This window comes from Rhinoraja longicauda, chromosome 12, assembly GCF_053455715.1.
Source record: "Rhinoraja longicauda isolate Sanriku21f chromosome 12, sRhiLon1.1, whole genome shotgun sequence".
NCBI lineage: Eukaryota > Metazoa > Chordata > Chondrichthyes > Rajiformes > Arhynchobatidae > Rhinoraja > Rhinoraja longicauda.
In genome coordinates, this window is record NC_135964.1 from 3,748,918 (window position 1) to 3,764,374 (window position 15,457).

Consider the following 15,457-nt stretch of genomic DNA (forward strand, 5'->3'; position numbering starts at 1 on the left):
CACTGAGTGTCTCAGAAGCTGATTCGGTGTGTTTAAATGCAACTTTTTTCTTCGAGAAATTGATATTTTTAAAAGCAGCTTTCCTTTCTTTATTTCCTTTTGCAGAGCACAGAACAAGTAACAGCATTTTGTCGTGGTTTGCATGAATTAAGCCCACCCGACATGACATCACAACCTTTGGAACCTTTACCGCACCATGTACCATCTCGACAACTCACTGATGCAGACAAACTGCGCAAGGTCATTTGTGAACTGGTGGAAACAGAACAAACATATGTAAAGGTGAGAGCACAGGAGAAATCAGTAATTAGAATCACGTTTTTTCATGATATTTGGCTTATTCCCTTTAAAATGTCAGTCACAAAGACATTTGGCTTCCGTGAAACTTTTGTCTGTTCTCTTTAAAGTGCAAGGTGGCAAATGTTGACATGATAGTGAGGCTGTATGATTGGAATCAATGTCTGCAGCATCGGGAAATAGAAAGTCAGTGATGACTCTTCTACTAATTGTCATTCAATAACTCGATTGTAAATCTAAATAGAAAGCAGGATATGACGTCTATAAGGTCAATTTCTCTTGAGAAAAGGTAGAGAGATGACATAACAGAGGTCTTTACAATTATGAAGGGTTTTGATAGAATTTGATATTGTGATTGATTTAAGTGAAGAATGTAGATGGATTTAAGGGATTGCTGGACATGAGAGAAGGGAAATGAGGGTTATACTGAGGTTCCGATGAAGAAAGATGGAGGAGAATTGAGTAAAACATAAATGAAGTGGACATAATGACCTGTATCTATACCATGTATTCTATTGAATACTTAGTAATTTATACAATTAAAATTATTTTATGTTCTGTGTGTAATTCATCTGAGGTATTTTAATCATACAAGTATATTTGTATTAACTTTGTGATTTTTCTTCAAAGCAAATTTAAAAAAAATCTTTTAATAAACATTACAAGACTTTAATAGACATTATAGATGTACAAGGCATTGGTGATGCCACATTTACAGTATTGTATTCAGTTTTGGTCACCCTGTTATAGGAAAGATGTTGTTACGCAGGAAAAGGTGCAGAGAAGATTTACGAGGATGTTACATAGAAAATAGGTGCAGGAGGAGGCCATTCGGCCCTTCGAGCCAGCACCGCGTTGCCAGGACTCGAGGGCCTGAGCTACAGGAGGAGGTTGAACAGGCTAGGACTTTATTCCTTGAAGTGCAAGAGGATGAGGGGTCATTGTATAGAAGTGTATAAGATCATCATATAGAAGTGTACAAGATCATGAGAGGAATAGATAGGGTAAATGCAGCGTCTTTTACCCAGAGTAGGGGAATCAAGAACCAAAGGACATAGGTTTAAGGTGAGGGGGGGAAAGATTTAAAAGGAATTTGAAGGGCAATTTTTTTACACACACGTTGGTAGGTATATGGAATGAGCTACCATAGAAGATAGTTGGGGCAGGTACTATCACAATATTAAAAAAACATTTGGACAGGTACATGGATAGGATAGGTTTAGAAGGAAATGCAGACAGGTGGGACAAGTGTGGATGGGCATGTGGTCAGCATGGGCACGTTGGGCCGAATGGCCTGTTTCCACACTGTATGACTCTACGATTATAGGTGGGAAGTCACTCTTTTCACAGGCACATGCTGAATTGCCAATATATTCCGCTGTAGTGAATGTATAAAACCCATTTGAAAGAGCAATTTGAAATAATGCAGAAGCTTTTAATACAAAAACATGTTGATTTCCCTTTGTATAATGTCTGGTCTGTTAATTACTATAGTTATAACCTTGTAAAATTAATTGCAATTATTTTGGCTTCATTTTGTTGGAATCAAGGGATGGGTTTGTAAAGAGATCAAATCTGGTACACTGATGTGTTGAATTAGGCCCATTCTTAATCCTTTGTTATGACTGTGAAAGGATGTGAAATGATTTTTTGTACATCTGGTTAACATCTGTTTTGTTCACAGGATCTGAATTGTCTCTTGGAGAGATATTTAAAACCACTACAGAAAGAAGTTTTTCTCACTCAAGATGAGGTAATATATTTCAAGCAAGTATTCTGATTAAAATATCTAGTTATTTATATTTATTTCTGTATAAACATTGTTTGTTTGCTGTTCACGTTTCAGCTTGATGTACTTTTTGGAAACCTGAGAGAAATGGTTCAGTTCCAAGTGGAATTCTTGAAAACGCTAGAAGATGGAGTAAGACTGGTTTCAGATCTTGAAAAATTGGAAACGGTTAATCAGTTCAAGGTAAGATTGTTTCAGAAAAAATGTAGCATCAGAATCAACTTTCTGATTTCTGTAATCAATACAGCACTGGAACAGGCCCTTTGGCCCACAATGTCTGTGCTGTACACAGCACCATGACCAATTCCTATCTCCCTGCACATAATCCATATCCGTCACATTCCCTCCTTATCCACGTGCTTATCCAAAAGTCTCTTAAAAGCCATTATCATATCTATCTTCTGCTGTCTCTGGCAGCACAATCCAGGCACTCACTGCCCTCTGTCTAACAAAAAAATTGCCCATCTCACTTTAAAAGCATTGCCCTCTAGTATTTGATATTTCCACCTTGAGAAAAAGGTTTTGATTGTCTATCCTATCTACAGTATGTCTCTCATAGATTTATATACTTCTATCAAGTTTCCTCTCAACCTTTGCCGTTCCAGATAAACCAATCTAAGTCTGTCCAACCTATCCTTGCAGCTATGGCCTCTAATCCAGACACAATTCTGGTAAACTACCTTTATTCCCCCTTTCCAAATCCTCACATCCTGTAGTGGGGGTGACCAGAACTGCGTACAATACTCCACATGCACCCTACAAAATCCTATAAAGTTGCATTATGACTTCCTGTCTCTTGCACGCAATGCTGAGACCAATGACAAACATACCATCTGCCTTGTTTACCGTCACCTGCTTCTACCGTTGCTCTGTCCAGTCAGCCTCTCCACCTCCCCCCCAACCCCAACCGCTGTCACCGCCGCCTCCTTCTCCCCCAGATGTGCTGACATGCTCCAACTTGCAAGTGACAGCAGGTGAGAGGCGGGGGAGCCCCACAGCAGTGAAACGACACAAAGAGCTGGAGTAACTCAGCCGACTGAATCAGTCTGAGGAAGGGTCCCGTTGTCACCTGCCTTTGTTCTCCAGTGATCCTGACCCGCTGAATTACTCCAGCACTTTGTATCCTTTTGTCAATTAATGATCATCTGCAGTAATCGGCAATAACGGATACCACTCCCTCCGCTATGGTCCGTTTAGTTCAGTCTAGTTTGGAGATACAGCAGAAACTGGCCCTTCGGCCCACTGAGTCCGCACCGACCAGCAATCCCCACACATTAACACCATCCTACGTACACTAGGGACAATTGACACTTATACCAAGCCAATTAATCTACAAACCTGTACGTCTTTGGAGTGTGGGAGGAAACCGAAGATCTCGGGAAAAACCCACACGGTCACAGGGAGAATGTACAATGTACAGACAGCTCCTGTAGTCAGGATTGAACCTGTGTCTCCGGCACTGTTAGCGATGTAAGGCAGCAACTCTACCGCTGTGCCACCATGCCGCCCGATGAGGGTTTACTTTAAACGGACCATAGTGGAGGGAGTGGTCCGGATCGAACCCAGGTCTCCAGTGCTGTAAGGCAGCAACTCTACCTCAGCAGTTGTGCTACTGTGCCGCACTGCTGAGTGTGCAATATTGGGCAATACCTTTGACATAAGAAGCAATGCTTTAATGGCCTTTCAGCTGAATCTAAAGGCAGAGATATAACAGGTTTAAGCAAATACAAAGGCTGGGAAAGTGAGCAGCAGGTCTGAGCAGAGTGAGGGTCCTTGATCTGTTGGAGATTACATGAGAAAAGGGATGCCAGTTTTTCAAACAGGATTGATAATACAACAAAACAAAATCAAAAGATGGGTCTAATGCTGTTAACTATAAAAGATAGCAACAGAACTAAGAGTCTGTCCATCCTTGCATCTGTGGAACCAGAGTATGTGGTCAGCTCTTGCTGGTATCTGGGGAGCAAGGGATGTTGGAAGAGGAGAAGTGGCAACATTAGAAGCCCCATATGATCAGCAAACAAGTTATCGGATTGCATTTCTGGTACCATCCTTGTAAGTCTATTTTGTTGCCACTCCTCTGCATCTGCATACAATACTCCAACTGTAGTCTAATGGAAAATTAATCTGTACCGCATAACTTCATGCTTTTCTATCTTTCTCTGAAAGAAATGAACCTAAGTGCTTGCCTTGTTTTTTTTGATGTCCTTGATAACTTGTTTTACTATTTCTGGCAAATTATATATTTATATTCTGAGATCTGTATCTAATTTGAATTCTTATTATCAAGCAATATTTAACCTTTGTATCAAAATTCTATGGCCCGCAATATTCTGTGCAGAAATGTAATTCCTAGTTAGATCCCTTTATGAAGTTTTTTTTAATGGTTTGTGATTTCTTGATTCTCTCCTTGTTTCTTAGTATATTCTACTCAGACTTTGGTGTCATGCCTCAGTTAAGAATTAAACTTTTGATTCCAAAGTCAAAGTTCTTAAATATTATGTGTTCCAGTGCTGATACATTTGAGACCCCACTTTCCACTTTCTGCCATCTTAAGTAGACATCCTTCACCCAAACTTTATGTTTTGCAAATTTGCAGATGATACAAAGCTGGGTGGCAGTGTGAACTGTGAGGAAGATGCTATGAGGTTGCAGGGTGACTTGGACAGGTTGTGTGAGTGGGCGGATGCATGGCAGATGCAGTTTAATGTGGATAAGTGTGAGGTTATCCACTTTGGTGGTAAGAATAGGAAGGCAGATTATTATCTGAATGGTGTCAAGTTAGAAAAAGGGGACGTACAACGAGATCTGGGTGTCCTAGTGCATCAGTCACTGAAAGGAAGCATGCAGGTACAGCAGGCAGTGAAGAAAGCCAATGGAATGTTGGCCTTCATAACAAGAGGAGTTGAGTATAGGAGCAAAGAGGTCCTTCTGCAGTTGTACAGGGCCCTAGTGAGACCGCACCTGGAGTACTGTGTGCAGTTTTGGTCTCCAAATTTGAGGAAGGATATTCTTGTTATTGAGGGCGTGCAGCGTAGGTTTACTAGGTTAATTCCCGGAATGGCGGGACTGTCATATGTTGAAAGACTGGAGCGACTAGGCTTGTATACACTGGAATTTAGAAGGATGAAAGTCACCAAACCGGTTGAAAGTCACCACACCGGTTTCAAAAGAGGTACGTGTGTGGTCAGAGGACAGCACATCTGCACTCCAAAACTGCTTTGAGACTACAGACTGGGACATGTTCAAGCAGGCAGCAACATACAACAACACAACCAACATTCAGGAATACACAGAGACAGTTACAGGCTACATCACCAAATGCATTGACGATGTGACCCACACCAGACCCATCACCATCCGGGCTAACCAGAAGCCATGGCTGACAGGGGAGGTCCATGGGCTGCTGAGGGTCCGCAACGCTGCCTTCAGAGAGGGCAATCCAGCCGGTCTCAGAGCAGCCAGGGCCAACCTTTCCAGTGGCATCAGGAAAGCCAAACAACACTACACCCGGCGCATCACAGCCCACTTCAGTGACAGCAGAGACACACGGAGCCTGTGGAAGGGTATTAGGACTATTACGGACTACAAACCCCTACCACAGACCTGTGACAGTGACACCTCTCTCTTGAACGACCTCAACGGCTTCTTCGCACGCTTTGAAGCACAGAGCAACACACCTGCGCAGAAAACAACTCCCCCCCCCAACGACCAGGCTATTTGTCTGTCTCCAGGCAGTGTGAGGAGCACACTGTTAAGGATTAACACCCGGAAAGCTTCTGGACCTGACAACATTCCTGGTCGTGTGCTAAAAGACTGCGCAGCTGAGCTCACAGATGTCCTCACAGACATCTTCAACATCTCCCTGAGCCAGGCTGTTGTTCCCTTGTGCTTCAAAGAAACCACCATCATACCTGTGCCCAAGAAGTCTTCTCCATCCTGCTTCAACGACTACCGCCCTGTAGCGCTGACTTCAACCATCATGAAGTGCTTCGAGAGGCTGGTCATGAAGCAGATCAGATCCAACCTCCCCCCCTCCCTGGACCCGTTTCAGTTTGCATATCGAGCTAAGCGGTCCACTGAGGATGCCATCTCCTCTGCTCTACACCCAGCCCTCACCCACTTGGACACTAAAAACTCATATGTTAGGATGCTGTTCATAGACTTTAGGTCAGCATTTAACACCATCATCCCCCAGCAGCTGGTTTGTAAACTAACAAATCTGGGCTTCAGCCCCCTTCTCTGCAACTGGCTGCTGGACTTCCTCACTGCCAGACCCCAGTCCGTACGGGTCGGCAGCAACACATCGGACACCATCACGCTGAGTACGGGTGCCCCACAAGGATGTGTGCTAAGCCCCCTGCTCTTCACCTTGCTGACCCACGACTGCACACCCACCCACAGCTCCAACCACTTCGTCAAGTTTGCGGATGACACAACAGTGGTGGGTCTCATCAGCAACAACGACGAGACCCACTACAGGAAGGAGGTGGACCAGCTGGCCGCGTGGTGCACAGACAACAATCTCTTCCTGAATGTGGAGAAAACAAAGGAGATTGTTGTCGACTTCAGGAGAACGCACACCCAACACCCCCACCCACTGACCATCAATGGTGCTGCTGTGGAGCAGGTGAGCAGCACCAAATTCCTGGGGGTGAACATCACCGAGGATCTCTCCTGGAGCAACAACATCACGTCCATCGCCAAGAAAGCCCAGCAGCGCCTCTACTTCCTCCGCAAACTGAAGAGAGCGGGAGCCCCCACACCCATCATGTACACTTTTTACCGAGGCGCCATCGAGAGCATCCTCAGCAGCTGCATCACTGTGTGGTTCGGAAGCTGCACAGCCTCCAGCCGCAAGACCCTGCAGCGCATAGTGAACACTGCTGAGAGGATCACTGGCGCCTCACTCCCAACACTCCTGGTCCTTTACACCACCCGCCTCACCCGCAAAGCATTGAGCATTGTGGGTGACCCCTTCCACCCCTCCAACAGCCTCTTCACCCTCCTGCCTTCAGGGAGAAGGTTTCGCAGCCTGAGGTCAAGCACCACCCGACTAAAGAACAGTTTTTTCCACCAGGCTGTCAGGATGCTGAACTCTCTCCCCTCCCTTCCTCCTCTCTCCCCTGCCCCTATTGGACCTGGACTTTAACACCCCACACACACGCACATCCAGCACCAGACACTTTAAAAAAAATTTTTTTTAACGCATTTGAAGTGACTATATTTTATATTTTATATTTTATGTTGATTGTTGTTTGCTGTGCCTTTTTAATTTTAACTTAGTTTTATGCACTTTGTTCCTCGGGATTGTGGGAAACGGTATTTCGATTTTCTGTCTGTGTAAACTGGCTGAGGATTGACAATAAAATTGACTTTGACTTTGACTGACTTTGACTTTGATGAGAGGGGATCTTATTGAAACGTATAAGATTATTAAGGGGTTGGACATGTTAGAGGCAAGAAACATGTTCCCAATGTTGGGGGAGTCCAGAACCAGGGGCCACAGTTTAAGAATAAGGGGTAGGCCATTTAGAACGGAGATGAGGAAAAACTTTTTCAGTCAGAGAGTTGTGAATCTGTGGAATTCTCTGCCTCAGAAGGCAGTGGAGGTCAATTCTCTGAATGCATTCAAGAGAGAGCTAGATAGAGCTCTTAAGGGTAGCGGAGTCAGGGGGTATGGGGAGAAGGCAGGAACGGGGTACTAATTGAGAACGATCAGCCATGATCACATTGAATGGCGGTGCTGGCTCGAAGGGCCGAATGGCCTCCTCCTGCACCTATTGTCCATTGTCTATTGTCTTGAAAGCAATGAACTGTCTATTCCGCAGGCTCAATATGCTGTGATCTTAATTATTTACCTGTTACATAGCATCTACTCAAAGTCTTTGTGGATATATTCCCTTCCTTAATCAATATTTTTGTCCTCTACTGAATTCTAAAATGTTCCCAATCATGTTGTTTGTCAGCTTTATAAGCCTTTATCTTTGATCTACTGCTGTCTTTAGCACCTATTGTCAGTCAAGGTTGGACTACATTTACAGTAATTCCTTACCTTATATATTTATAAACTGATTCTTTAAATGTTCACTCTACCAATGAATTATTTATTTCTCCTTTTTGCAGAAAGTACTTTTCTCATTAGGTGGTTCATTCCTGTACTATGCTGATCGCTTCAAGTTATACAGTGCATTCTGTGCAAGTCATACAAAAGTTCCCAAGGTCCTTGTTAAAGGTAATCACACTATATTTTTTCTACAAGGTTTAGTTTCTACACCTATCTTGTACTTTATCTGAAAACCTTATGTATCTTACACTCGAGAGAAACGTGATACAGAAAAGTTGCAACAGAGTTTATGGTCAGGAGAGAGCTGCCCATACACTCTGCTAACTTAAGCGGTGCCAACAGAAACTTATGCAACTGTCGATTTACCGGTTGGTGCCACCTGAGTCTTTCTTGAGCATGTTGCAACCTTATCAACAGTTTTAAGGAATATACAGCTAGTTAATTCAGATAAGCAGAATTTGAAAGAAGCAACTGAGCAGGTCTTGAATGCTGCTGAGGATGCTCCACTATAGCTGGAAAGGTGGTGCAAGAGGGCACCACTACTAATGGCAGAGATGGGTCCTGTTCAACCCCTGAGGGTTGCACCTCCACATGCGAGGACCAGTATTCTCATGGGTATGCTTGTTTGTGTAATTAAATGGCGTGCAGTTAGTTGCAGGATGAGCTTAAATTAGCTTGATAGGATCATGGGAAGTTCAGTAAAGATTTAGGAGGTAGATAAGCAGAACTGGAAATGAAATCAGAAAATTAGACAGACATATGAGCAGTCTGGAACCACTTGATGAAATATATCTAAATGTAAAAAGAAATGTAAATCAATCAAATGTGTGGAGGACATTGAGACCCTCAAGGGAGTGCACAAGAGCGATTGCAGAAGCAGTGCGCAGAGAGGAATGAGGCTGAATGGGTTTTTTATTCCTGAACGCAGTATTTTCAGATGAGGTGAAGAGGGTGATTTTTTTAAAAAGAGTTACAATATCAGTTGAAGAGACAATCACAACTGTAAGAAGGACTGGTATGTTAGAGGAATCACTAAAAGGAACTATATGGGTTGAGCTGAAGAAATTAAAAGGGTATTGGCGCTGTTGGGAGGGAATTTTAGAAGAGCAAATCTGTAACCACATTTCTGTCTGGTCCAAAAGCATTAAAAGAGTAACAGTGAGGGATTTCAATTACTCTAATATTGAGTGGAAACAAAGTCAGTGTAAAAGACCATTCCTAATATGCTTTCAGAAGGACATTCACAGCCAAATGGTAGCAAGCCCACATGAGGTGGGTAATTCTCAATTTAATTTAAGGGAAGGAAACTAACTGGGCAGGTGAAAGGATACCAGTGGGTTGACTTTTGTTGTAGAGAGCATAATGTGGTGGGATAAAGAAGGGTCTGAAGAAGGGTCTCGACACGAAACGTCGCCCATTCCTTCTCTCCTGAGATGCTGCCTGACCTGCTGAGTTTCTCCAGCATTTTGTGAATAAATAATGTGGTGGGATGTACAACAGTTATGGAAAATGACAAAACTAAAATAGGACATTTTACTGATCCAGCAAAAGTGAGCTAGAACAGATATTTAAAGACAATGGATTAAAATGAGGGATTTAAGAAAATTTGAGTGTTCAGTGTAAAGTTCCTTGCAAACTACAAAGTGTGACGCTGTAAAATCTAGAAATCCTTGGGTGGCGAGGTGCACGAAGGGTATGATCAGGCAAAAAAAATCTACTGAGAGAGTACAAGAAAAGGTCAAGCAGTGTAGAGGACGTGTGTACGGGAGAAGTACGTAAAATGTTTGGGGGGGAAAATGTGGTGAAAATATATTGCCTGGTAAAATCAAAGAAAATCCTGTGCATATATTAGGAGCATGAGCATAATATTGAAATATATCAACACAATAAAAGAGCAAGTATTCAGAGGTCTATTGTAATGGATTAAGAGGGAGGAAATTGTGGAGAATCGTACTCTATTCTTTTAATTGTCTCAGGCTTCGGAAATGATGCTAAAGGGTTAGATGATTGCTGACATTATACCGTCGTTTAATGGCAGAGGAATGGATAAACCAGCCATTTTTAACAGAAGATTGTGTCTGACTAACTTTATTGAATTTTTTGAGGTGGCAACAAGAAGAGGCAATGAGGGCAGTGCATTTGATGTAGTCTATATGTATTTTAGTAAGGCTTTTGGCAAAATAAAATCACATGGATTTCCAAGCTCAATGGCTCATTGGTAGTAAGCTAAAGATAATGGTTGCTCCTTTTGTGACTGGGTTTCTTGCCAGTGGGGTTTCATGGGAATTTTAAATTTAGTATATTATTTTTGCATCTTCCTTATTATTTCATTTGTGTTTAGCCAAGATAAATCCAGCTTTTAAGGCCTTCCTGGATGCCCAAAATCCAAAACAGCAGCATTCATCAACTTTGGAGTCCTATCTGATCAAACCAATTCAGCGTGTCCTGAAGTATCCCCTGCTTCTGAAGGAGCTGATCACTCTGACCGACCCAGAGAGTGAGGAACATTACCATTTAACAGGTAAGATATCCTCCCTGGCATTTACTTGGTTGCAGGTAGGAATGATTGTTAGTTATGTCATGGTTCGTTGCTGCTGTGCATCATTTGGAAACCAGAGAGAGAGAGAGAATAATACTGGCAGACATTTTAGCGATGGAGCTGTGACGGTAAGGAAGGAGAGAAAACACCACAATGGCGTTGCACAGTGGCGCAGCGGTAGAGTTGCTGCCTATCTGTGCCAGAGGCCCAGGTTCCATCCTGAGTACAGCACCGTCTGTACAGAGTTTGAACATTCTTCCTGTGACCGTGTGTGTGGGTTTTCTCCGAGTGCTCCAGTTACCTCCCACATCCTAAAGACGTGCAGGTTTCTAGGTTAATTGGCTTCTGTAAAATGTCCCCAGTGTGTAGGATAGAACTAGTGACCGGTGATCGCTGGTCCACACTGACTCTGGGGTCAAAGGGCCTATTTCCCCGCTCTATGTCTAAACTAAACTAAATTAAAGATGATAGATTAATGATTGATAAAAATAAAATGACAGGAAGCAGCATCTTGAATAGCTGCATTCTCTTATGCTTACATGCTTTTAGATATCTATTTACCCAGCAATGCTGAAGAAAATAAAGGAGACCATTTAATTAGAATAAAAAGGAGACCATTTAAAACTGTGAGAAGGAACTTTTTCACCCAGAGAGTTGTGAATTTGTGGAATTCTCTGCCACAGAGGGCAGTGGAGGCCAGATCACTGGGTGGATTTAAGAGAGAGTTCGATAGAGCTCTAGGGGCTAGTGGAATCAAGGGATATGGGGAGAAGGCAGGCACGGGTTACTGATTGTGGATGATCAGCCATGATCACAATGAATGGCAGTGCTGGTTCAAAGGGCCGAATGGCCTCCTGCACCTATTTTCTATGTTTCTAAAAGGTGATTTATTTCTGTCAGTTGGAGCAGAATTTAGAGGGGCCTTCTGCCTTTGCCCATTTTGATGATAGAGGTTACAGATTTGCAAAGTGCATTGGATGAATAATTGCTTGTACACGGTTTGCAACTCCAGCTGTTGTGTGAGTGAAGGACATCAGTGTTTAAGGATGGTGGATGCAGTATCAATCAGGTACTGTAGGTGGCTTGCTCTTGAACAGTGCCAGGTCTCTTGGGGTTGCCATTCAGGCAAGTGGAGAGAATGTTATCACACCCCTAACATGTGCCGAGCATGTGATGGAGAAAGACATTAAAGTTTGGAAAGAGATTCAGAGGATAGCTGGCCTCTGATCACTTCTTGTAGACACAATATATAGGTGGTTGAATGTAATGATACAGACAGGTTTTGAGGATTCGGATGGAGAATCCCATTCTTTCCATTCTCTCATCCCATTATTTGCTCCACGTTTTATCGCTGTAAGCCGCAAGAAAGAACACCAACAATATTAATTTTTAAAACTATGTTTATTAAAACAACAGTAAGATAGTAGTAAAACAAAAATAAAACAATGAGCCTCTTGCCCTTCTTCTGCATGTTGGGAACTCCTTCACAATGACTTGGCCTGGAGAACTTGATGGTCCTGGCAACTCTCCAGCTCCCAGTCCACAGAGAGGTTCATGCACTTCTATAACATATAAGCCCACACTTCTTTCCTAATCTACAAACACCAGATATCAAAATGCTGAGGTAACTCAGCGGGACAGGCAGCATCTCTGGAGAGAAGGAAAGGGTGATGTTTCGGGTCGAGACCCTTCTTCAGACTCGACCCAAAACGTCACCCATTCCTTCTCTCCAGAGATGCTGCCTGTCCCGCTGAGTTACGCCAGCATTTTGTGTCTACCTTCAATTTAAACCAGCATCTGCAGTTCTTTCTTAAACAACATATATCAGCTTCTTTAGAAAAAAAACTAGCTTTGCTCTCACATTGTCAAAGTTATTTATGATACTAAGCTATTTACTGTACTAGGCACTAAGCTAATCCAAATCAGCTTTTTTTATAAACAAGTTGGTCTCATCCCATTCTTTGCTCCATGTTTTACCGCTGTAAGCCCCAAGCCATTATTATTTACATGTTATTACTCCAGCATTTTGTGTTAATCCTCAACAAGTTTGTTTGCTTGCTTGCTCAGCCTGGGTGCTGTTAGCTAGCCATTTCAGTCACAGCTATGTTTTAACCCTAACATTACACTGGGTCCGCCAAATCTTCTATTCAATAATCCATTTTAGGAAACTCGCTGCTGAAGGAAATGAGGACATTTAGTGCTGCCTCAATTATAACATGATTGGACTTTCACTTCTTGGTCATGAGCCGTGCACTTGGGTGACAATAGTGTTATTTGCCACATACTGGATATTGTCCATCTCGTGCTGCATTCATAAATAAACTGCTTCATTTTCTGTAAAACGGCAAATCTTGTAGATGGAGTCATCAAATATATTCAAGGTGGGGATTAACAAATATTTGAGGGAATCAAGGGAAATGCGTACATACGAACAGGCTGGGACTTGCTAAAGCTGAAATCAATGTGAGTCAAGGAGGAACTGTAGAGATTGCACTCCTGTTTTGTTAACATTTCCCTTGATTCCCTCAAATATCTTTAGCAAGACCAGGCCTGTTCCCGTGCAGTGTCAGGGGGAGTTTGTCTCCGCACTGCAGTTTAATATTTTGTCCATGTTTGGACCAAGGCACCTGGCTGATCACCAACGGTGATGAAGCAAAATACAGAGTGGAGGTGCAGAACCTGGCGGACTGGTGCTCTGATAACAACCTGTTCCTAAATACCACCAAGACCAAGGAGCTGATCATCAACTTCCGTAGATCACACAACGGGGAATATGCCCCGATCTTTATCAACGGGGACAGTGTGGAGAGAGTGTCGAGCTTCAAGTTTCTGGGCACTCACATTTCGGAGGACCTAACATGGTCCAATAACACTGCTGCGCTGGTCAAGAAGGCACAGCAACGACTGTTCTACCTAAGACTGTTCAACCTAAGAAGAAGTCTGGTCTACCCCAACAGTTGCTGACGACATTCTACCGCTGCATCTTAGAGAGCATCCTAACACATGGCATCCCTGTGTGGTACCTCAGCTGCACGGAGGCAGAGAGGAAAGCTCTTCAGCGGGTAGTCCATAGAGCTCAGAGGACCATTGGAACACAGCTACCAGCCTTGGAGGGCATCTACAACACACGATGCCTCAGAAAAGCCACCAGCATCCACAAAGACTCTTCTTACCCCTGCAACAGTCTGTTCGAACTTCTACCAGCGGGCAGACGATACAAGGCCTTCTACGCCCGCACCTCCAGACTCAGGAACAGCTTCATCCCCAGGGCCATAGCTGCTATGAACCGGTCCTGTTGAGCCGGATGGTCACATCGCACAGTGATCCGGCACAGATCTACTTGCACTTTATTCTGTTTTAAAACTGTTACAATTTGTTTCATTGGGTTGTTTAAATTGTTTAAATTGATGGTTGTTTGGGTTGATACGTTTTGGGCTGGATATTTCATCAATACTATGTATGAAACTATTGATAATTGTTACAATAGCCTTCCTCCTTTCTCCTTCTAAATAATAAAGAAGGCTGTCATTTAACAGTGTTAGGCTATGTGTGAAACCCAGCCTTGTAAGTAAAGTCTTCACTTCTCTACTTTGTTTATGATACCTGTATGTGGGATTCTGCTACTGTAAGGTTTATAAGCAGAGGGTGGCACAGTAGCGCAGCGGTAAAGATGATACCTTACAGTGCCAGAGACCCAGCATCGATCCTGACTACAGATGGTCTGTACGGAGCTCATACCCACCATGGTTTTTCTTCGGCAGGTCTGGTTTCCTCACATATTCCAAAGACATACAGATTTGTAGGTTAATTGGCTTTGGTAAGAATTGTAATTTGTCCCTCATGTGTAGGATAGTGCTAGTGTACGGAGATAGCTGGTCGGGCAGACTCGTTGGGCTGTTTCCTTGTTGCATCTCTAAACTAAACAATAACTCAACGGAAGAGAGAGCTACCTTTTCTTTGATCTGATTTACTAAACTTTGCTCTTCAGTCTCCATACCTTTTCGTATCCCTTCTCTTATCCATCAACATGTTTGTCCTTTTCCTCTTCTAATCTCTCCTTTCCCCACTTCATGATTCACCATTCTTATCTGGTCCCTCTCTGCCTGCCCTTCTCTTTGTCTATTCCTGTCTCATCCCCTGCCTTGTCATCTCATTCCCCCCCTCCCCCTCCCTCCCACCTTCCGTTTCTAAAAACCTTGGACTTGATGTGATTTCCAATGTGCAATGTCACAGACAATGAATATTGTCAATTATAATTATTAATACCATACAAAATCATTTTCCTTTTACTCCTAAAAGCACTATTGCAGCATAAGCCAGCCATACAAAACTCTCAGCTGGGATCTGATAAATGACAACAGATTGAGTCTTCTTAGATTGAGCGATTTCAAGAACCTAATGTAATGGTTGATTCAAATACTTCAATAGAAGTTATGAGCTTAATCTCATATACTCACAGCCGGTGGTTATTTTAATTCATTATTATAATTTACATCCTCCTAACATTGACTAGACCACCCCACCTTGAATGCAGCCTGTGTCTCAGTGTTCAATCCCACACACCTATTAAGTGACCAAGGCACTCCTTTCTGACTTGATGCCTGAAAAGCTGTCTTTCAGTGACCAAACTCTGCGGGCTGTTCTCACCTGTCTCCCCAGCTTCCTCTCTGCCTGATGATTACATGATCTCTTTCACCACCAGTTGTATATCTTGCTTGTCAGATCTCCAGACCACCAGCATGTGACCACACAAGAGTTTAACTTG

General features: G+C 43.1%; 1 protein-coding gene across 3 annotated transcripts in view; it reads left to right on the top strand.

The window, feature by feature from the left end:
- tiam1a (TIAM Rac1 associated GEF 1a) overlaps positions 1 to 15,457 on the top strand; it is a 243,819-nt gene that overhangs the window by 206,282 nt on the left and 22,080 nt on the right. For all 3 annotated transcript variants that reach the window (XM_078408889.1, XM_078408890.1, XM_078408891.1), the window contains 5 exons: positions 106 to 282; positions 1,982 to 2,050; positions 2,144 to 2,269; positions 8,213 to 8,321; positions 10,495 to 10,674. In XM_078408889.1, coding sequence (XP_078265015.1) covers positions 106 to 282; positions 1,982 to 2,050; positions 2,144 to 2,269; positions 8,213 to 8,321; positions 10,495 to 10,674 — 661 coding nt within the window. The remainder of the gene's footprint in view (positions 1 to 105; positions 283 to 1,981; positions 2,051 to 2,143; positions 2,270 to 8,212; positions 8,322 to 10,494; positions 10,675 to 15,457) is intronic.